Source organism: Trachemys scripta, chromosome 10 (genome assembly GCF_013100865.1).
Source record: "Trachemys scripta elegans isolate TJP31775 chromosome 10, CAS_Tse_1.0, whole genome shotgun sequence".
NCBI classification, from domain to species: Eukaryota; Metazoa; Chordata; order Testudines; family Emydidae; genus Trachemys; species Trachemys scripta.
Genome location: NC_048307.1, coordinates 20,024,421 through 20,045,964, shown reverse-complemented (window position 1 = coordinate 20,045,964; position 21,544 = coordinate 20,024,421). Strand labels below are relative to the sequence as shown.

The following is a 21,544-nucleotide window of genomic DNA, read 5'->3' as shown; positions in this document are numbered from 1 at the left end:
AGGAGAAATGAGTCAAAAAGGTATGAATATACAAATCCCAGAGCCTAAAATGTGAATATTAAGTATGAGAATTCACCTTATCTCCACTGCTGTACATCTTTTGAACCTAAAGCCCATTTACACACATTTCTGCCTTACCCTGCCTCCCCAAAGTAAGTAGTTAAAAATTTTCAAGTGTGATCAGAAATCGAGTTAATAGCACCCCAAATACCAAGTAAGTAAATCTCTTAAATTTGTCAATCTCAGCTACAGGCTCTGTGCTGCAACAGAATTCCTAAGAATCTCATAGGGTAACTGCCAAGCATTATTAACATGTGCACTTGCACATATTCCTCTGTATCTGTAGATAAACTTACTGACCATACCAGACAGCTATCACCTGGGGTGTTACTATTTTGTTTCAGATTGAAACATTGAATCAACTCTGGTATTCCACATATACAGTAAATGTTCCGAGATTTTAGAAACCAACAGGTTTCCCTATGGAGTGTTTATAATTTAATTAAGAGGGCAAGACGAAGAAAATTGTGCCATTATCGCTGTATTTAACTTCAGGATTTTTTTCCTATATAAATGTAGATTAGGAAGGGTTTTAAGATTCTTTTCTGACAGAATATCAACTATCGAGTATTACACATTAGCCTAGGGTGATATAAAAACAACATATAACCTGATTCTGCCCCATCCTACACCTGAGAACAAATGGCAGTTTTTCTAGAGTTATGCAAGTGTTGGTGGATAACAGGGGAAGCTTCCCTGACATTAATATGGGAAGGTGCATGATGTTTGAATCTTTTGGAATACAAGACTTTTTAAAGCTACAAACAGGACATTTTCCCCAGACCAACACATTCATATTGATCGGGCTGCAGTGCCAGTTGTGATACTCAGGGATCCAGCCAAAACTTTGTTTCAGTGGCTCGCGGAATCATACCCCAGGACAACAGCAAGGAAAAATTTAACTATTGTCTCAGCAGGTGAAGGATGAGCGTCGAATGTGCGTCTGGCAAACTGAAAGGACATGGGAGAAGCCTCATGACTAGGCTGCACCTCAGTGAGCCAAATATTCCTACAGTTATTGCTGCACGTTTGTTTTACGTAATATTTGGGAAGCAAAGGGAGAAACATTACCAGCAGCAGGGTGGATGGGGAAAATGGAAAGACTGCTGATTCCAAACAGCCACACATGAGAGCAATTATAAGAACAAACTGAGGCACTTCATGGCTGAGGGAGTCCTTAAAAGCACACTTTGGCTCTGTGCCATAACAACACAGTGTGCTGGCTTGTGTGAATTGGTGTACTTAGCTTGTATATTAATTTTAAATGAACTGTTAACATATTTTTGATTTTGGTGGAAGTATTTATTTTTTTGCAGGGGTATACATGTCTATTTTGTAAAATAAAGTAAATAAATCTTCATTTTTCAAACTAAAACTTTATTGAGCAGTAATAATAAAAATACTTCTAAAAAAGGTTTTAACTATTTAAAGAAGTGCAAGGCGCTGACCGTGAACAACACAGTTGTCAGTGTAGACAAAGTCATAGCAATTCACCATATCTTACAATAGAGTTAAGTGGAAGGGATACTGTGACATGCTATGCTGGCACTACAGTCCAGGCTCCAGACAGATAAATTTGTCTATAAAGTGCAATGGCTGCTGAATGTAAGTGTTCAAGGCATTTTCCTCCATAATCCTTTGTAGCATTTGTGCTTTCTGTCTCAGGATCCATATAATGTCTTGGTGGACTTCCCTATGCTCCTCCCTGTTCTTTTGTCTTTCCTCTCATGCATTCCCGCCACTCATTTGTTTTGTGGCCCCTGGACTTGGAGCTTTTGAGGATATCTGAGAACATGTTTTCCTTTGTCCATTTCTTCTTCATCTTGATTAATGTCAGTCTTCCAGCTGGCATGGAAGGTGTTGGGGGCGGAGGGGAGGAGCAGGGCCGTCCTTATACATATGCAGCATACGCGGCTGCGTAGGGCACCCAAAAATTTGGGGCACCCCTGACCACTGGGTTTTAATGTCCACCCTCCCACCTCTTCCTATCCTTGTTCTGAGCCTTCCTGCAGGCTCCCACAGCTAGCTGCTGCAGCCTGGTGACTCTTTACCCCACAGGGGATCTAGTAACTTGAAAGTGAAAAAGCCTTCCAGCCTGCCAGACCTATTAGCACAACATTGAAACTGTTAAAAAGCCATTCAAGTGGTAATGAAGCCATTTAACAGGCATTTACTGACAAAAACAGTTGTGCATTACTGTAATATTTATTCAAAACATGTTAGTCTACAGGACCTTAGTTTAAAATTTGCTTTAAAAATATTTCATTAGCGTATTGCTGAAGATGATAAAATCACATCTCTAAAACATCCTTGCATAATCTGAATATTCATCTTTAGCCTTAAATGCTTGGATCTTCAGACATACAGTTTTTTAAATAAATCCTTCAAAGGACCACTCTTATCTAAAATACACATTTTAATTTTAATTACTATAGTACAAAAAACTTGCTTCCAAAGTCTTCCTGTCCTTTCTGTCCATCCCTTTCTCCCTTCACCCCAACCCCCGTTGAAGAGAGCCCTTAAAGGGACAACACCCCTTTCCTGCCAGATAGCTGGAAAAACGAGTTTCCTTTTCTTTATTTCTGACTATTTGATGAACTAGTTTTAAGAGAACCCTCTAGCAAAATCAGTACCTTAATAAGATCTAAAATCCTTTGTTATGCGTAAAATCTTTGGAAAAAATATTTTGTAAAGTTGGTGAAATTTCATAAACATGTCTATTGTTATGGAGATCACAAAGTAAATTAGTGTTCCCTTTTTCTAAAAGCAATGAACATTGTTATGAACAAACTAAACTTCTGTGACTGATTAGTTTAAAATAATGTCTTTGATTCAGTGAGTTAAATATGTAGTAATCTGGAATGATTCCTTTATGAAGCCTTAAGAGTACATTTAAAATATAAAATCATCTTAGAAATACTGATTAAGAAAATGTAAAACAGAAGAGCTGCATCATGTATTCCATAATATTTAATGTTGTATTCAGCAGGACAGCTGACTTGCCCTTACTACAAAATTTTTGCAAATAAATCTCTGACAAACTTCAGGTATATCAAAAAACCCGTGTCTGACATTTTTTTATTCCCAAATTTAGTGTTTTTAATTAGGTACCTCCTGCACGTCCAGACTTCACCTTCTGGCATGCAGTGGAAAACATGCTCCATTTTCTTTAGAAAAAAGTTGCAGAAGAGTGTTTTTTTCAAATGTCATTTGCTTCATTTGGGTTCAGGGATTTGGCTGGAAGGGGGTGATCGGGGAGGGGGAGGGAAGAGAGGATGGAGACAGTGGGGAGAGGGCAGTGCCTGGGCAGAGTGAGGGCAGGGCCTGGAGCAGAACAGGGGTGGAGTACGGGCGGGGCCACAGGTGGGCTGGGGAGCTATCCTCCCAAGCGGCAGCTTCACCCACCGCCCATGACAGCAGGTAAGAGTGGGTTGGCTCCCACACACCCAGTACACGCTGCAGTCTCCTTAAGCAGGGGCCGTATTCACAGAGACAAATGCACCAGCGCTGCACATTCTGCATGAGGGAAAGGGTATGGGGGTCTCTGCGGGGAACTGTGACTCTCCGGCACTGTGAGGTGGGCCGGGCGGCTCGGTATCCTTTGCTGCTTCATCCCTCACCCCAGGGCTGTGAGCCTGGACTGCCATCAGGCAGAGGTGCACCAGTTTAATAATACTGCGTAGGGCCCCATAAATCCTAAGGATGGCCCTGGAGAGGAGGGTCAGCTATACAACCTTGCCTTCCTAAGTGATAGTACTCCCCATGGGTTTCCAGACAACTGACTCTGGAGTATTAGTAAGTAATAAACAACTCTTTATTAAGGAAGCAAGGTTACAGAACATCAGAGCTCTGCTGTTCAGACAGAGTCATGGTGGGGTAACATGTCCAGCAGATAATTCCAGCAAGCTACTAAAATCATACAACTTATATTTACTAATTATTTGGCAATCGATAAAAACCAAGTGTCTATCACATGAGCCATTATTACGATCCTTGCTGAACAGGTGCCTTTCGTATGATTTATGAGCATAAGTGCTTCTCCAACTCTCATGTAACCACAGCTTTTCTATGCCATCCTCCATTACTACTAAATTCACAAACTGCAGGTAGTGACTCAATTTACGTTGGTAGCATTCCAAGTGGTTTTGGCCTACTCCTTAGATAAGGAGTTCCTTCTGTGTATGTCTGGACCTGTTATACTTTTGTCAATGCAACCTACAGAAAGGATATCCTTTTCATTTGCTTCAGGACCGTTTTCTTCAAGACAGTTCAGTGACCCGCAGCATGGAGAGTATATGTGGTAATTTTCAAAACCTCTAGCCATGAAGGATGTGAGGTGGACTGTGGTGTGTCCCAGGTAACAAATGCGGGGATAATGCAGTAAGTATTGCTAAACTTACTATGGGTATTGGTGATTCTGGCCAATATATCGTTCATGAGGATGCCAAAGCCCCAGAGAAGGCAATTGTTCAAGGCAACTCCAGGCTGCCCAGGCCTGTCTGGTGCCAGCCCTCTGCAGTGCTGCGTGACATATGAAAGTGTCCTACTGTAGCAGAAAAAAACAAAACACCCCTTCCTAGAAACGTTCAGTCTAAGCTTAAAAGAATACCTGCTTGAAACCTTTATTGAGATTATGACAGACAAAAAGAGATATTCATACCAAGATCAACCTAAAACTCTAAAACAGAAGGGTAGTCACTGTTGCTGAGCTTTGCAAGTCAATTCAAAGCCAAGCCCCCTGAGCCAGCAACAAACCATCTCAGATTCATGGATAGAAAGAATTAAAGCCAGGGGAGGGCAAACTGAGGGCTACATCTGGGTGGGGAAATTGTATGCAGGGCCACAAATGTAGGGCTGGGGCAGGGGGTTGGGGTGCGGGAGGGAGTGCAGGGTGTGGGTGCAGTGTGCAGGAAGGGGCTCAGCGCAAGGGGTCCAGGAAGGGACTCGGGGCAGAGGGTTGGGGTGCAGGAAAGGTGTGGGGTGTGGCAGGGGCTCAGGGCAAGGGGTTGGGGTGCAGGAGAGGTGCAGCAGGGGGCTCAAGGCAGGGAGTTAGAGGGCTCAGGGTAGAGAGTTGGGGTGCAGCGTGCAGGAGGGGTTCGGGGTGCGGGCTCCGGCCTGGTGCCGCTTACCTCAAGCGGCTCCAGGGTGGCAGCGGCGCGCAGGGGGACTAAGGCAGGCTCCCTGCCTACCCTGGCCCCGCACCACTCCCAGAAGTGGCCAGCATGTCCAGCAGTTGCTCCTGGGGATGGGGTGGGGTAGGTGGCTCCGCCACGCGAGGCCCTCGCCTGCGGGTACCACACCCAAAGCTCCCATTGGCCGTGGTTCCCCGTTCTCGGGCAATGGGAGCTGTGGCGGGGAGGGTGCCTGCAGGCGAGGGCAGCCCACAGAGCCCTCTGTCCCCCTCCCCCGCCGGGGCTGCAGGGATGTGGTACCAGCTGCTTCCGGGAGCGGTGCAGGACCAGGGCAGGCAGAGAGCCTGCCTTAGCGCCGCTGAGCCATGGGGCTGGCAATCCCATGGGCCGGATTGAAAGCCCTGACGGGCCAGATCCAGCCTGTGGGCCGTAGTTTGCCCGCCCCTGATCTAAGCACAGCATGCAAGTAATTTGTTGTGGACTTGGACTAAAGAACCAAAATACTGTGTTTTAGGTTTACATTACACATTTACCATCCAATTAGTAATAAAAAACCATGTAGTCTGAATGACCAGTTCATGGACTACTTGCAAGGATTGTTTTAAATTTTCTATGTATTTTAATTGAATGCTCAGGTATCCATTTCAGTATATTTCTTTTTCTGTTTGCATTATCAATTTATATTACTAGAAATACTATCTGCCTGCTCTGGCTGAAGCATGCATTTGGGAATGTTTGTATATTGCTTATAGTTAGGGACCTGTGTAAATCACTATTGCATGGTGATCACAGAAATCATGAAAATACTCCCAAACCGTGACTTTCAAAAATACTACCTAAGTTACCATGACCTTTTAAATATTACCAGCTTACAGTGCTGTCCCCATGCAGAGAAACAGAGTGCTGTGTGCCTGTCTGTGAGGAAGAATGGAGTACTGTGCACAAATGCAGTACATTTCAAGGATGGAATGAATTTCACCAGCAAACTTTGTCGATGTCAAAACTAAGTTTGCTGGTTACATTCGTTCCATGAAAACACCATGAAATTCAATACTTTGCTTTACTTGCACTATTATTGTGTCTTATTTTTTGTGTCTGATTGCCAGTGAATGTTGTTCAAACAAAGGCTACTTCAAAAAGGAATTCCTTTGTTGTTCCCTGCCTACAAGGGGTTGCCATTTTGAGGGGCCCATGAAATGAGTAAAAGAAACATGTATTAATGCACCTATACCTGACCTCCCTTCCCCTTCCTCAGAGGATTCACCTCTGAGATTGTCTGGGTCAGGTTTGGCTGGCTCTCAATGAGCTCCAGGCTCTCTGCAGAGTCTGCATCCTCCATGTCCCCCTCCTAAACAAGCTTTTCATCACTGTGCATGCTGGGGCTCCTTCTTCCACATCTTCTGAGATGCCAAGTGTCACCTGCTGGCTGGTCGCGGTGTCCTCACCTAGTATAGGATCCAGATCTGCATAGCACCGGCCAATTAGTACTATTAGTAGAGCTCCCAGATTCTGATGAGATACTCTGCCTTCTGGTAGGACTGTTGTAGTGCTTCCCCTTTGCCCAGCATTGCTGCTCATTCCCATACAACTTTTGCATCCCCTCTGCAATGTCAGAATAAACATGTTTATTCCTGGAGCAATTACACAGCCAGGCTTGCACTGACTCTTCTCTACACAGGCTGTGGAAGTCCAGGATGTCTTTCTTAGACCTAACTGCAGCATGAGGCTTGCCTGACATTTTCTTAGCTGCAGCTTTACCTGCTGCCCGTATCTATGTGCTAAGGTAACAAAGATGTGCTCGACAAGATGGACTACTAGAATAAGAAGAACTTCCAAAAAAATGCTGGGGATTTCAAAGCAGGGAAGGGAGAAACAGACTTCCAGTCACTGTGGTCCTTGGGCAACAGAATTCAAAATTAGGACCAGAGTGGTCACTCACAGGGACAGGAGCTTTGTGGGATAGTTCCTGGAGGGCTATTTCCATTGGTACAGGTAACACATTCTAATAGTGGAGCAGCACCAGTACAGGGATTATGTCAGTCAAGGAGGTGGTTTAACTTGACTGACACAAAGTCAGTGTTTTACCAACAGGACTCAAAATTGAGTTTGGACACATGCAATAATATGTTGACATAAGGCAAGTTTTACTGGTAAAACTTGGTAATGTAGACCAGGCCTTAGTCAGTCACGGACATTTCACCTTAAAAGAGGTACCAAGTTTAAATCCTGATTTACTGCTAATCTCTACCAACTCAACATCTGCAAGTGGTATGTCGGTATAAGGCAAGGGTCTAGGGCTAAAAAGTCAACTGACCGTAAAGCGGATAAAGTTCCTGTTAGAACCGCACACACTGCTGCCAGGCCCCATGTCACTGACCCCAACAGCTAGCCAATACTTTGTATTTTTAAGGGAAGAGAGGTTTCTCAGATCAGGAGATCATTCTTCTGGTTGGAAGATCCAGGTTCCATCATTTTCAAAAAAGTTGCAGTGTTGCTGTATGATTAGGGTCCTACCAAATTCACAGTCCATTCTGGTCAATTTCACAGCCATAGGATTAGAAAATTAGTCAATTTCATGTTTACATCTGAAATTTCATGGTGTTGTAATCGTGAGGGTCCCGACCCAAAAGGAGGTCGGGGGGGGGGTGTCACAAAACTGCTGTGGGGGCCTCCAAAGGCAGCAGTCTAGGAGCTTCCTGGAGGTGGAGATGGGTCTGGTCACCCCAGCTGGGCACTCCTAGCTGCTAGTCCCCGCCTGGCTGGGGAGGCACAAGACTTGCCCTTCCCTGTCACACCATTCTCAGGGGGAGATTGGACCTACCTCTGGGTACCTCCCCCAGTTGCAGGGTGCTCCCAACAGCACGAGGGAGATCAGACCTGCCTCCACCTCTGGAGGCTGCTGCCCAGCAGGGGAGGTACCCGAAGGCGAGTCTGATCTCTCCCCGAGAGCGGTTGTGCAGTCGAAGAGTAAGTCCCATCCCTCCTGAGCCCAGAGGAGACTAGCAGCTGGAGCCGGGGACACAGTAGGAGCCCCCGGCCAGGGAACCCCCCAGCCCTGCGCCTCCCATAACTAGATTTTATGGAGAAATTTCATGATCGGTGACACGTTTTTCATGGTTGTGAATTTGGTAGGGCCCTATATATGATGCTGTAGATTCAGAATTCAATTCACCTTCATTTGTTCAGGAAGTCAACAAAGGCTGATAGTTCTTAGGCTACATCTATGCTATAAGGGAAAATACTAAGCAGGCTAAGCTGTGTCTCCACTATTGCTACCCACGCTACTACGGCTACACTGCGATTTATACTCAGCCTAGCTGTACAAGGGCAGGGGAATAACACTCCTACCTCACAGAGCTAGCACAAGTATGTGTAATCACACCCCTAACTCATAGTGTAGTCATAGCCATAGTGAAGGGTACACTCCTGGTCGATGGGCAAAAGGTGTTTGTACTGACACTCCCACAAGGTAGGGATGTAAAATGTTAACCAGTTAACCAGTAAGCATTAGTCTTACCGGTTAACCCGCCTTAACCATTAACCTGCTAATCCTGTTAGCCCCAGCCGCGTTGGCCAGATCGGCCCCAGCTGGTTAACCGTTTAAACTAAATATTTTTAATCATTTAAACAGTTAACTTTTTATACGGTATTTACACCCCTACCAGAAGGGGATGTTTACCAAGGGAAGGCAGCTGTACATTGTGCTGGAGATTCCATAACATCCCTCCCACATCCCTCCTCATCCAACTCTGTCCTGCCTCAACCAAACCCTTCACAATGGCCTTAACAATAAGTGAAAACAGAGGCTTTTCAGTATGCTTGGAAGGTAAACAAACATGGGCTCTAGGGGACCAAGTGGGAGACTGAGTCCAAAAAATAGAGGACCTCTCACAAAGAATGCTCTGCCAGCAGTTCCCCTCATTTTTATTGAGGAAGGTGCTGCTCAACACACCTTGAATTCTACCCAGAAGTTTATTGGAAGTCGATGCAGATCACAAAGCACTGATCTACTGTGCTCCCAATATACAACCCCATTTAATAAACAGGTTGCAGCATTCTGCTTCATCTTCCAAATGGCCCCAAGGTATAATCCCACGTAGAAAGCTGTAAGGTGGTGGGTAGTTTTACTAATCAGGGAAAGGAAATAAAGCTCCTAGCATTAGTCCTTTTAAGGCCCATTACTCAGGGCTTGCTTTATTAACCACAGAACAGTCACAGAACCAAAGTCAACTGAAAAAAAACATTTGGCAATAATCCCCAGAGGCTTTCCTTATTCAGCCAGTGTGGAGGGGAGAAAACACACCTTTCCCCTTAGTTCTCCTTTGATCCAACTTCCTCTTATACTCTGCCCTGAGTAGTCATGTGACCAGCCAGTTCCTGTAAACCATTTACAGGCTCCTGCTCTGTGACAACTGGGGATATACTGTAATTATTAAAAGAGTATATCCTGCTCTATAGCTGTCAGATACTATATAGTAAATGCATATACAACACACTAAATGCACTGCAGCTTATGTCTCTTAACTAATCCTACTAATAGCCTCATATACACAATGAACAAGAGAGGTGGCATACTGCCTACTGCAACAGAGGAACAGTTGCCCATAGCTACTCTATGAGTTCTGTCACAGAGATAAGAATGGAGTCACTCAAGAGCATCTCTGCTAGCGTTCACAAGACAACTAACAAAATCTTTTACAGTCAACTGTAATAAAGGTTCCTGACATATCTAAAAATCAGCATGGGCCCTTTATCTTCATCCATTGCTAGGAGATCATTAACTAAAGCAATCACTGCAGTTTCTAGCTCATACCCAAGCCTATAACCAGATTAAACATGATTTAAAAATCTGAGGAATCAAAGAACAGCCAGAATTGCCTTGCCACAACCTTCTCAGTGACCTTTCCTAAAATCTGAGCTATGACACAGATCAATAGTCAGCCAAAAAATCAACATTAAGAGTTAGTTTCCTGAGCACAGGCCTTACATAGTAGCTTCTTTAAGAGCTGCTGGTACCCTGCTCCATATATGGAAATATTGACAATCTTGACCACCAGTAGCCTCTGTACTCTTCCACTAGCCTTCACCAGCAAGGACAAGGTTCTAATTTGTATGTTGTGGCATGAAGCTGCCCCAACATCTCTAACTTCAACAAGCAATTGTGGTTGAAACTCAAGCAAACACAGTCTTTGTCCCCTCACAACACTGTTCTGCGTACATGGCAGAGGATAGCTCAGGCTGAATCTAAGCATTTTCAATTGCAAAAAACATGAAAATTTTTCATAATGAGAAAAACAAACATCACAATAATTGAATGGAGACAGCAAGGATTCACCAAGCCACCAGCCACTCAGAACAATTCAGCTGTGCAAGACTCTGCAAATGATATGATGGATGTGAAGTATATTTCTTGCTTCCCGCATGCAATCTTAACAACTCAGTATGAAGCAATCAGTCCGATTGGGCTCAAGACTTCCAGCATCAACACTAGCCAACTCCCATCTTCCGTTATCTGTCGCAAGTCATCTGTAAACCATAGTGACATGTGAGGACAAAGCCAGAACAGTCTGTACTTAAGGGTCACTGTAACAGTAGAGAATGAAAGATTGTCAATGGTTTGAGAAGACTTTATAATAGAGTGGTCTGTCAGAAGAACAGATTTATCCCTTACGACCACCTGGAAAACTCACTGGGGGTCCATGAACCTCTATAGGCAAAACCATCAAAACAGGTAAGATAGATGCATCCTAATCTCAAATTGAAGGAGATAAGGGTTGGTCCATCACAGGGGTAATTATCCATCTCTTTAGTCTTACCTCTACCCCAGACCTAAACCACAAGAGCTGGAGTATGCCCTCTCTTATGAGTTTGCAACTACCTGCAAACTACAGAAAACAAGAAGACACCTATAGCCTAGGATAATACAACAGAGCTTAGTACTTGAGAAAAGATTGCTCAAAGTGTTTTGCTGAAAGACCATTAATCATATTGACTTTGATTTAAAATAGAATCAACAGAGAAGACAAACTCATTTATATTTTGTGCCAACACATATTTGGCAGAGTAAACTTTGCTCAAAAGAAGATCCAGGCTGGAGAAAATGTAATCCTTAGCTTGAACCTCCTATTATTATTTGGGGATTTTTCTAGCAAATATTTAGATACATTTCCGGCTATATAGCAGCTGACAGTTGACCTATTTGCTTAAACACTGAGTGCTGTAGTTTCTTCTGAAAACGTTGAAAAATGCTTAAACATCATACTATGCTGTTGGAAAAATAAAGCAAGTTTTTGATACAGGTGAAGTTATGACCATAGATATAAATCATCACAGTGACAGTTTTCCATACCTATTTCAAAATTAAGCATTAGGCGTAAAACAGTAAATGGCGGCAAATAAAAAAGATGAATGACTTGAAAGGAAATTTGATTAATTTAAACAGCTTGTTTGCAGGAAACATTCCCTCTCTCTCCCCCCCCCCACGCTCTTGTTTACTGAATACTTAGTACAGTATTTTAAATGTCTGAGAAATAACGAGTAAGAAGAAAATCAGATGTGCCCACACAAAGTATTTACTCTGTTATTAAATTTAAAAAGAAAGTTTTCCATTTCCATCTTAAATGAAGCTGAAATTCACACTTTTAAAAAGGTGCAGTATTATTGCTTTTCTTGTATCACACTCTTTAGAGGCAATACAATGCTAACATCTCATGCTTTATGTTCACCGATAACATCAGCATGGAGACTATATTATTTTAATAAATTATTGAAATATTTTTTCCTAAGAGGCTCCTGTGGCACTTCACAAATCATGCTCCACTAGGGGATTGAGGACATGGACTTTAGAGACTCATGTGAAAGGGCATGGCTTAAGACAAAATACAGGCAAAGGGAGACTTAAAAAAAAATTAAGCCCATCCCTTTTTATGGTCTCTAGACCCAATGCCTAACTGTTGCTATTTTTATTGTCTCTAGATTTTAATCCTGGACTACTGCTTTGTTATTTTTTAAATTTAACTTGACTCCATACAACTGCCAGTTACTAATATCCCTTCATCCCTCGGCTGTGATTTGTGGGTTTTAGGTCCTTTTTCATTAAGGTTGTTAATCCTTACCTATTTTCTCCCGAGTAGTTACTTTTAACCCTTAGTAACTACTGACAATTAATTTAAACCTCATCTATTGTAGATTTTAATTTTCCCCCCTTTGGGACAGGAACCCCAGAATCTTATTATATTCCAATGTAAGACTGTAAAAGATACTAAAACTGAATAGCCCTACTGATTATGTCTACAGTCTAGATACATTACAATAACCATGTGAGGAAAACAATTTGGTAAAGACAAAATCTTTTCACCAACTACAAGATAACAAGAGATTCACATTTTCTTTTCATTTCAGATCTTTTGGTTGAGTACAGCACAGCTGCTTGGAGATGAAACTTTGAAGGCTGCTCACACACAGAGCACAAAGGCAAGTGAGCACAGAATAATAAACTATGAGTAGATATTACATTATTTCAATAAAATTGTATCAACATCTTAAATTACGCTATTTTCAATACATAATATAGTCTTTTTCTGTTCAGTAAGTACAGAAGTAGGCAAAGCCATTTAGTTACCAGTTAGTAAATTGAAAGTTCGTGGGACAAGAGGCGTGAAAGGAACTACCTTACTTTGAAGACAGTAAACTTTTCTTCTATTCCCTTAAAAAGCAGATACATTCCTATTGATTCTTACCCAGAAGAGTCTTCCTTGCATTCTCTCAGATCCTTGACTGCAGAACATTATTACTAGTGAAAGTTATTGGTTTTGACCAAGTCTACAGCTTTGCGAGGAACAAACGTGGAGCGGGACATCTGTCTAGCCAGCCATATCAGCCAAATCAACCTTGGAAATCAGGGCGGTGACAACTGTCAGCATTTTACTGTCCTCACATCCAAGGGTTTTTTTTCCTCCAGTAACTACAAAAAAATATCTTCCCAATGAAAATACGCACAAAGATATGTTTATACAGAACAACAAAATACAATGAATGAAGTTTGTTAGTGAAAATTACATTTCTCTCTGATACTTACCACACAATTTACACCCAGAATGGTTTAAAATGATGTGTTTATGCACTTCATAGAACAGATTATGAAGTACATAGATCACCTACTCCTGCATATTTGTGCATCTCTTCCTCTCCTTACCACCAAATGAAGTCTTTCCATACGCAATTCACCTATGTAGGTCTTTTCTAAAGAAAGTCAAGTATATTTATTCCAAACTTTACCCAATTAGCTACTTGCTTTCAGTGATGGTTTCACCTCCCTACCTTGCCAAGGCCTGGATCTTTGCTGCATGTCGCTCCTCATGCTCTGCTACTTTCCTTCTCAAGTTTTCAATTTCTTGCCTGAGTAGTGCAGAATGTTCCATCTCTCCATCAAGCAGGTTTCGCAGAGATCTGGAAAAAGGGAACTTCATCTGTTGTAACCAGGCAAATTCCCTGCGATTTACAGTGCTGTATATATAAAGCTGGGTGAGGCTCAACCTACAATCACTGGGGGAGGAGGGGGAGGAAATGGATGGGGTTCATCAGCAGTCCCTACATTTTTAAACCACATTAAGAATAAGTTACAAATAATTAAGTCACACTTTAAACAATAAAAATGCAGGACATTAAAAAAAGCCACTTGAAGGTGTAAACTGCAATCTGTATGACTGTAGTATGTGTCTCAAACAATCCACCTGGAGAAAAGACCACACCTTCTTTATATTATTTCTATGCTTTTACTTATGGTGTTCCAAATAGACTGAGTAAGTACACCTTTACCCCAATATAACGCGACCCAACATAACATGAATTCGGATATAAAACCAGCACTCCCGGGGGGGGGGGGGGGGGGGGGGGGAGCTGCACACTCCGGCAGATCAAAGCAAGTTCGATATAATGCAGTTTCACCTATAATGCAGTAAGATTTTTTGGCTCCCGAGGACAGCGTTATATCAGGGTAGAGGTGTACATAGCTGGGATAAGGAAGGTTTTTGCTTCTCTATTTCATTTTGTTATTAAAAATATTTTTTAGAAGTTTAATTTTAAATTAGATAACATTTTTCATCCAAAAGAAATAGAAAAAGATTTACAAACTATACATTCACACAACTCTAGTATAATATATTTATATCCGGTGTGGTTTATACTTCTGGTGTGGCAGCTAACCGACATACAAGATGCTGTGTAACTGAGAAAAGAGGAGACATTCTGGCCCGAGGTACTAGGGCAAACCTGTTCTCTTATGAAAAGTATCCTGAGATCTTAAAATATTATTTTGACCACAGATTTAGTCTTTGTAAAAATATAGTTTAACAAAAATTCTCAGCTCAGTCAATTCAATGCAATTTTAATTCTAATGAAAGTTTGTTTGCTTGTAAATCATAGAAATCATAGACTGTAGGACTGGAAGGGACCTTGATAAAGTCATTTAGTCCAGTCCCCTGAACTGAGATAGGACTAAGAATTATCTAGATTAGACTATCCCCTACAGGTGTTTGTCAAACCTGTTCTTAAAATCCTCCAATGACGGAGATTCCACAACTTCCTTAAGTAATTTGGCCCAGAGCAGAATGACCCTAACAGTTAGGAAGGTTTTTCCAATGTCTAACCTAAATCTCCCTTGCTGCCATTTAAGCTCATTCCTTCTTGTCCTGTCCTCAGTGGCTCTGAAGAACAGTTTGTCACCCTTCACTTTATAACAATCTTTTGGTACTTGAAGATTTATGTCCCCCATCAGTCTTCTCTTCTCCAGACTAAACAATCCCATTTTTTTCAATCTTTCCTTGTAGGACATGTTTTCTAGACCTTTAATCATTTTTGTTGCTCTCCTCTGGACTTTCTCCTATTTGCCCACATCTTTTCCCAAGTGTGGTGTCCATAACTGGACACAGTCCTCCAGTTAAGGCCTTATCAGCGCTGAGTAGAATGGAAGAATTAGTTCTTGTGTCTTGCTTACAAAACTCCTGCTAATACATACCAGAATGATGTTCGTTTTTTGCAACAGTATTACACGGACGACTCATATTTACTTTGTGATCCACTATAACCTCCAGATCTTTTTCTGCAGTTCTTTTTCTGAGGCAATCATTTCCCATTTTGTATTTGTGCATTAGATTATTCCTTCCTAATTACAGTACTTTGCATTTGTCCTCATTGAATTTTATGCTATTAATTTCACACCACTTTTCCAGTTTGTCAAGATCATTTTGAATTCTAATCCTGTCCTCCAAAGCATTTGCAACCCAGCTTGGTATCAACCGCAAACTTTATAAGTGTAAGCGTCATGTCATTTTCCAAATCATTTATGAAGTTATTGAATAGAACCGGACCCAGGACAGATCCCTGCAGGACCCCATTCAATACGCTTTTCCAGCTTCACAGTGAATCATTGATTATTACTCTGAGTAGATAACAGTTACACATCCACCTTACATTAGGTTATAGAAACACTCCCGCATTTTGCTTGTTAAGTTGCACAAAAGGAATACAAGCACCAAGCAGAAGATAACTGCTTTAATAGCAATTTTTCCTACATGTAAAGGAGCTAAGTGACAAAAACATAAATATTATGAAATTATACATGGCATCCAGCGTAGAAATAGAAAGTTACCTGTTCTGTTCTTCGAGCTCATCCTTTCTGTTCATCATGGCCACAATAGCTTGCCGAAGTTCATCTGAGAAGGGAAGAAAATATAAATGAACTATGCATCCTTTTATCATTTCAGATCAAAAAGTCATAAGTACTATGGCCCCAATTCAGCAAAGCACTTAAGTATGTGCTTACATTTCATCAACTTAAGTGATCTTTTAAGAAGTGGTATAATTTGACACCTGCAGTATGCAATAGTATACCTTATTTAGTATTGTAAATCAGTCTGCATGAGGCTGTAACTCTAATTTTAACAATGCAGTCTACTTCACTGCAGCTGCTGTCTTCTGACACTGCCACGTACAACACCTTAAAATAAGTTAATGTTTTCAATGTATGTAGACGAACGAGCCGAACTGTCATAGCTTACTATCTTTACTTCACTCAACCTCTCAGCTGAACATTCTGACAAAGGAGATTTGCCTTGACAAGATAACTCCTCTTTCCCTAGTTTCTGAGGGAGACTTACGGGCACATCAAGTTACCAGAAATAAACTAATCAAGAGTCTCTCACTTTCTTGTTGATCAAAACTAAAAAAAAAATAAAAAAAGTTTAATTAGTACAGAGTAAGTTCCTTTTAAAACCAGCTTTACTTGTTCCATAACTCAATCCCCGCCTTCTTGATGACACTGGAGTGTCTGTATTTTTTAACTAATTGAGAATTCTCTTGGGGGAACAAAGGAAAGGACAAATATGAGTCAGAAAATCCAATGACATCACATCAAGTTTTTAGGGTGAAATTTTACACTGCTGTGCGGAATTACTAAACTATATGCAATAAATTCCTTCTGCACAAAATTGAGAAATGCTAGATCTGAAGACCACTCACATCATTATTCTAGATATTCTAGATATTTCATCATGCACAAGAAAAACTTATTAAATGGACACATAAAATGGCAATTACACTAATGACGTTTGGATTTTTACTTATGAAACCATCATTCAGAGTGAGAAAATTCAGCCATCAGTAACTAACTTGGCAGAAGGTGGTGGCAGATTCGGGGACCCACATAAGTTCACCTCATGCAAAAATTTTCAGAAGCACCTAAGGGTATGTCTACACTGCAATGTAACACCAGGGTTAGTGGAACTCAAGTCAGCGGCCCCTAGATTTGAGAACTCAGAGCTTGAGCATCTACATTGATTGCCAATGATAGGTTAACAATTTTTTAACCAGCACCCAAACCTGGGGTTCCAGCATCCACACTACAATACACAGCCCAGGTCCAACTAGCTGTATCCCAGACTTCCCAGTGGCCTCTTGAAATGTGGCTGCTCTAGCCCTTTCTTTGTGGTGCAATGTGGGAAAACTTGACTATCCACGCCGCACATTACAGGAAGTTTAAACACTCTGCCAACACATTCTGCCGAGTAGTCATTTTGGTCTGCACAGTTCCAGCAACTGGAGCCAGTAACATGGAGGACATTTCAAGAACTTTTATTGCTTGGGCTCTCGCTCCTGTTTCAGGACATGGATAGCTGAATTTCCATGAAAACGCTGGTGGGCGGTTCGGCAGCATTTTCTGACTCACCAAAGGCACGTGACAGAGCTAATGATGGAGCAGGATGACGATAACACAGACATGACAGACTCAAACTGGCTGATGCTGCTCATGACACTCAGCATAGCCATTGTTGACTCCTATATTGTCTGGTGCTTCTGGAGCAGGGCTACTAGCACAGAATGTTGGGACCACATCACCATCCAAACTTGGATTAACAGCACAAGTTCCAGCACTTTTGCATGAAGACAGTCATTTTTCTGGAGCTTTGTGAGCAGCTTACCCTGACCATCCAGCATAAAGAAACACATGAAGGCAGCCTTGCCAGTCCAGAGGTGAGTTGCTATAACCATCTGGAAGCCGTCTACCCAGACTGCTACAGGTCGGTTGCCAACAGTTTAGTGCTGGAAAGTTGACTGTGGGGGTAAAGTGGTGGTGGAGGTTTCTGAGGCAATCAGGTTTGTGGTTTATCTCAAAGTGGCGGGTGTAAAAGATATTCCTGAAGTAACGGTTGGCTTTGAGAGAATGGGGTTTCCTAACTGCATCAAGCCCATTGATGGAACCTATGTGCCCACATTTTGCTTCTCCTCAAGGAGCACGAGTACATAAACCACAAAGGAAACTACACCACAGTTATGTAGATCCTCCTGGACTATAGAAGCCTATTTATTAATGTCAATATGGGCTGCACTGGAAAAGTTCACAATGCCAGGGTTTTCCAATGACCTGGAGTCTTCATTCATTGACACGCTGGGGCTCTATTCCCACCACATGGCATTGTCATAAGCAGAGTTATCTTCCCACTGTTACTCTGGGTGACCCCACATATTCCATTTTGCCTTGGCTTATGAAACTTTACTTTGACTTCAGAGTCCCTGACAAAAGAAGGTTTAATTACTTTCTCCTCAAGTGTACAATGATAGTTGAATGTGTGTTTGGCAGATTGAAATCCCGCTGGCGATGTTTACAGACCCATTTAGATTCCAGCGTCATCAATGGGTGTCTGCATTACTGTGCTCTTCACAATCTTTGTGAAACCAGAGGAGAGCCATTTCCCCCTGAATGGACTGTAACAATGAGGGGCTGCTGAATCAGTATACTCAGCCAGAAAGTATATAATAATAATAATAATTATAATTAATGGAGATATCCTATCTCCTAGAACTGGAAGGGACCTTGAAAGGTCATTGAGTCCAGCCCCCTGCCTTCACTAGCAGGACCAAGTACTGATTTTGCCCCAGATCCCTAAGTGGCCCCCTCAAGGACTGAACTTACAACCCTGGGTTTAGCAGGCCAATGCTCAAACCACTGAGCTGAGCTATCCCTCCCCCCTGCTAGAGCTGAATGCACCTGGGCAACAGAAGTCAGGGATGCTTTTTTATAGCTGAATTACTAAAGAGTTTTTGCATACAACCCCCCAAGTTATCCCTGATCATGTGTTCACCTTTATAATTTGAAATACACATTATATGATATGTTGCAGTGATGACAATAAAATTTCTTTTTCAAATAAATCTTTATTTTTTTACACATGTATTGGAAAAGTACAATATTAAACCACTGCCTGGCAGGCCAGCTGCTACTAGCATACCAGAAGCTTTAAAAGTAACCAAGAACAAAGTGCATAAAGAAGTGCAAACAGTTCAACTATGTACAAGACAATCCCGACCCAACTACTGCATGTCTCCTGACCCCTCATTCTTCTTTCCCTTCCTTCCACGTTTGCCTTGCACTTGGCGCCAGGCCAGGGGAGTGGAGGCATCCACTGGGGTCGGGTTTAGCACTGAGGACTCCATGGGGCACATTTGCCCTATCCAGCAATTCAGATGGGCCACCCAGCCATGGAGTTGTCCAAGCTGTTCCTGGAATGCCGGTCAGGGTAACCCAGAGGGGATGCAGCCTGTGGTGCTGGCACAGCAGGAGCCTGCACTCTTGCAGCCATTAGAGACAGCAGCCATTCAAACAGTTCTTTTTATTGTGCTCTATCTTCCTCCCTTTACCATCTTTCCTATTCCAGGAACTGTAAAGAGAGTACCTGCTCCCTGCCACTACCGTATCCTCAAGCTGCAAAGCCAGACTGAGTCCTTCTACTTGCCTCTCAGCATGTCTTTCCTCTTGCAACAAGTCCCCTTTCCTTTGATACTCAACCTGCTTCTTGGCCCTGTCCAGAAGTTCAACCATAAGTTCACCATGAAAACGTCTCCTCTTGGAATGATCCACAAAGGTCTGGTGAGCCAGACTTCTGCAACATGGGTGAGCTACAGAGGTATTGCAGCCTTTAAAGGTCAAGGGGCCTGCAATAGGACATGACACAGGTTATTGTCTCAAATAGCCAGTGTCGGAAAAACAGAAATAAAACCATTTTGGAATTTCAAGGACAGAAAATGTTACTTTTTTAAACTGAACTTCAATATATTGTGAGAGGGCTGCTTCACACCACAGAACCTCCCTGGACAGAGCTGGGTTAATTGCAGTAAAAGTGCTGAGAGACTGACAAGTTAAAAATCACAATTTTTTTCCCGCACCCCCAAAAATTGGAGTTTGGCGGGAGGTCAGTGGCCATGCTGTACTACTTAAGCCTTCTCTATCATTTTAGGCATCACACATTTTGGAGGACATAACAGTTCTTGGAGTGCCCAACTGGCAAAGAACAGTGTTACTCCAAGCTGCTGGTGCAAAACCGGCACGTATGCAACCAACATATTTAACTGTATGATGATTGAACAGCATATCTACAAGTGGCATGGGCAGGTGAGCCACCAAGGTAGCCCTGAAAAAACACCCTTCCCTGAAATCTGAATACCTATCTGGAGTTCCTACTAAGGGAAAAGTTTGCAGCTATCAGCACCCGAGATTGGTTCACAATTAATGACAGATTCAACAAAATGCTTTGTTAGCTTTCATATGGCTTAGTACCTCCCCATCTCTTCCAATAAAGCCTTTTAAGGACTGCATGGAAACACACACAACCCCACCAGCATCCCTCTTCTCTCCCTGGCAAATTTCTGGGCTGAATTCAAATCCCCAGTAGTAGCTGGGGCTACTGATTTAGTCACCCATGGAATGCGTGAACTACATTAACAGAAATGTATTACATTCACAAATGGACTGAATTTGAACTTCTTCCCCCACTCCACCCCATGCCATTCAGTCTTTTCAGGTGGCTCAGATACCCTGTTGGGTTGATGCCAAGCAGCGTACATTAAGGGGAGGTTCTTATTTTAACAAACCAGAATGTGCTAGCAAAAACATGTACCTTCCTTTTCTTTAACATGCTTGTTTTACAGTTTAGGTTCCCCAGTCTCCATTTTTTATTCCACTTGGTGGGGGTGGGGGAAGAGGGACACCAAGGTGTTGGCATGCAATCTGCCATTAGCAGATACACGCTACTATCTGGGTCTTGTAGCATTTGCACTGGTTATTGAATGGAAATCACTCCCATTCCTATATTAATAAACACAAAAATGAAGCCAGAAACTTACCAGGCTCCAGGGAAGCTTCTCCCTCTTCCACTTCTGCTATCAGTTCTGTGGAGGACTTTTCCTTGGGGGAGGGGGAAGGGGACATCAAAAACTCCTCGAAGTACAGCCCCAGAATGTGCTGCAGCTGCTCCTGCGACAAAGTCTCCTCTAGGACTGGTTTCATCAGCAAAGTCACTTTATTTGCCTCATTTGGTACCTGCTCCTGGCTCCCACTGATTCCCATGCTGGCTTCTGGGGCCAGCAGGGTGCACTCCTAGCTGACCAAGTCGTCATGCACCACTGCTGACTCAGTGCTCAGCACTATCCCCCAGTAGCCAGTCAAATTTATCATAAAACAGGCCCAATGTTGGCAAGTTGCCAGAGGGGCGATTGTGGTCCCTGGTTTTTTAGTACTCCATCTTGCCCTGCTTAATCCATTTCATATGCTGATCACTGGTCCAATAAATTTCCAGTATCACCAGCTTCTTCGCTATTTGCTGGTATGTGGGGTCTTTCCTACCACTTCTTACTAAAGTCAATTGTTTTGCTGGCCTCGCACCAGAGATTAGTCAAAATCTGGCTGTGCTCCCGCAACCATGATGCAGCACACTTTCTAAAGAACTTCTTCTGGTTGGTATCTATTGCAAATGCCGAAGGTTCTCCTAACATGAGTTTGCAGCTTGGCAGTCAGAATAAAA

At 42.6% G+C, this 21,544-nt stretch overlaps 1 protein-coding gene across 1 annotated transcript in view; it reads right to left on the bottom strand.

The window, feature by feature from the left end:
- The window catches only part of LOC117883854 (sorting nexin-29-like), a 388,013-nt gene extending 366,923 nt beyond the window's left edge, over positions 1 to 21,090 (bottom strand). The window contains exons 1-6 of the mRNA XM_034783666.1: positions 20,868 to 21,090; positions 19,421 to 19,679; positions 16,394 to 16,410; positions 15,841 to 15,940; positions 13,512 to 13,640; positions 6,929 to 6,963 (exon numbers count right to left, since the gene is read on the bottom strand). Of these exons, the coding sequence (XP_034639557.1) occupies positions 6,929 to 6,963; positions 13,512 to 13,640; positions 15,841 to 15,940; positions 16,394 to 16,410; positions 19,421 to 19,679; positions 20,868 to 21,090 (763 nt within the window). The remainder of the gene's footprint in view (positions 1 to 6,928; positions 6,964 to 13,511; positions 13,641 to 15,840; positions 15,941 to 16,393; positions 16,411 to 19,420; positions 19,680 to 20,867) is intronic.
- Between the last annotated feature and the right edge of the window lie 454 nt (positions 21,091 to 21,544).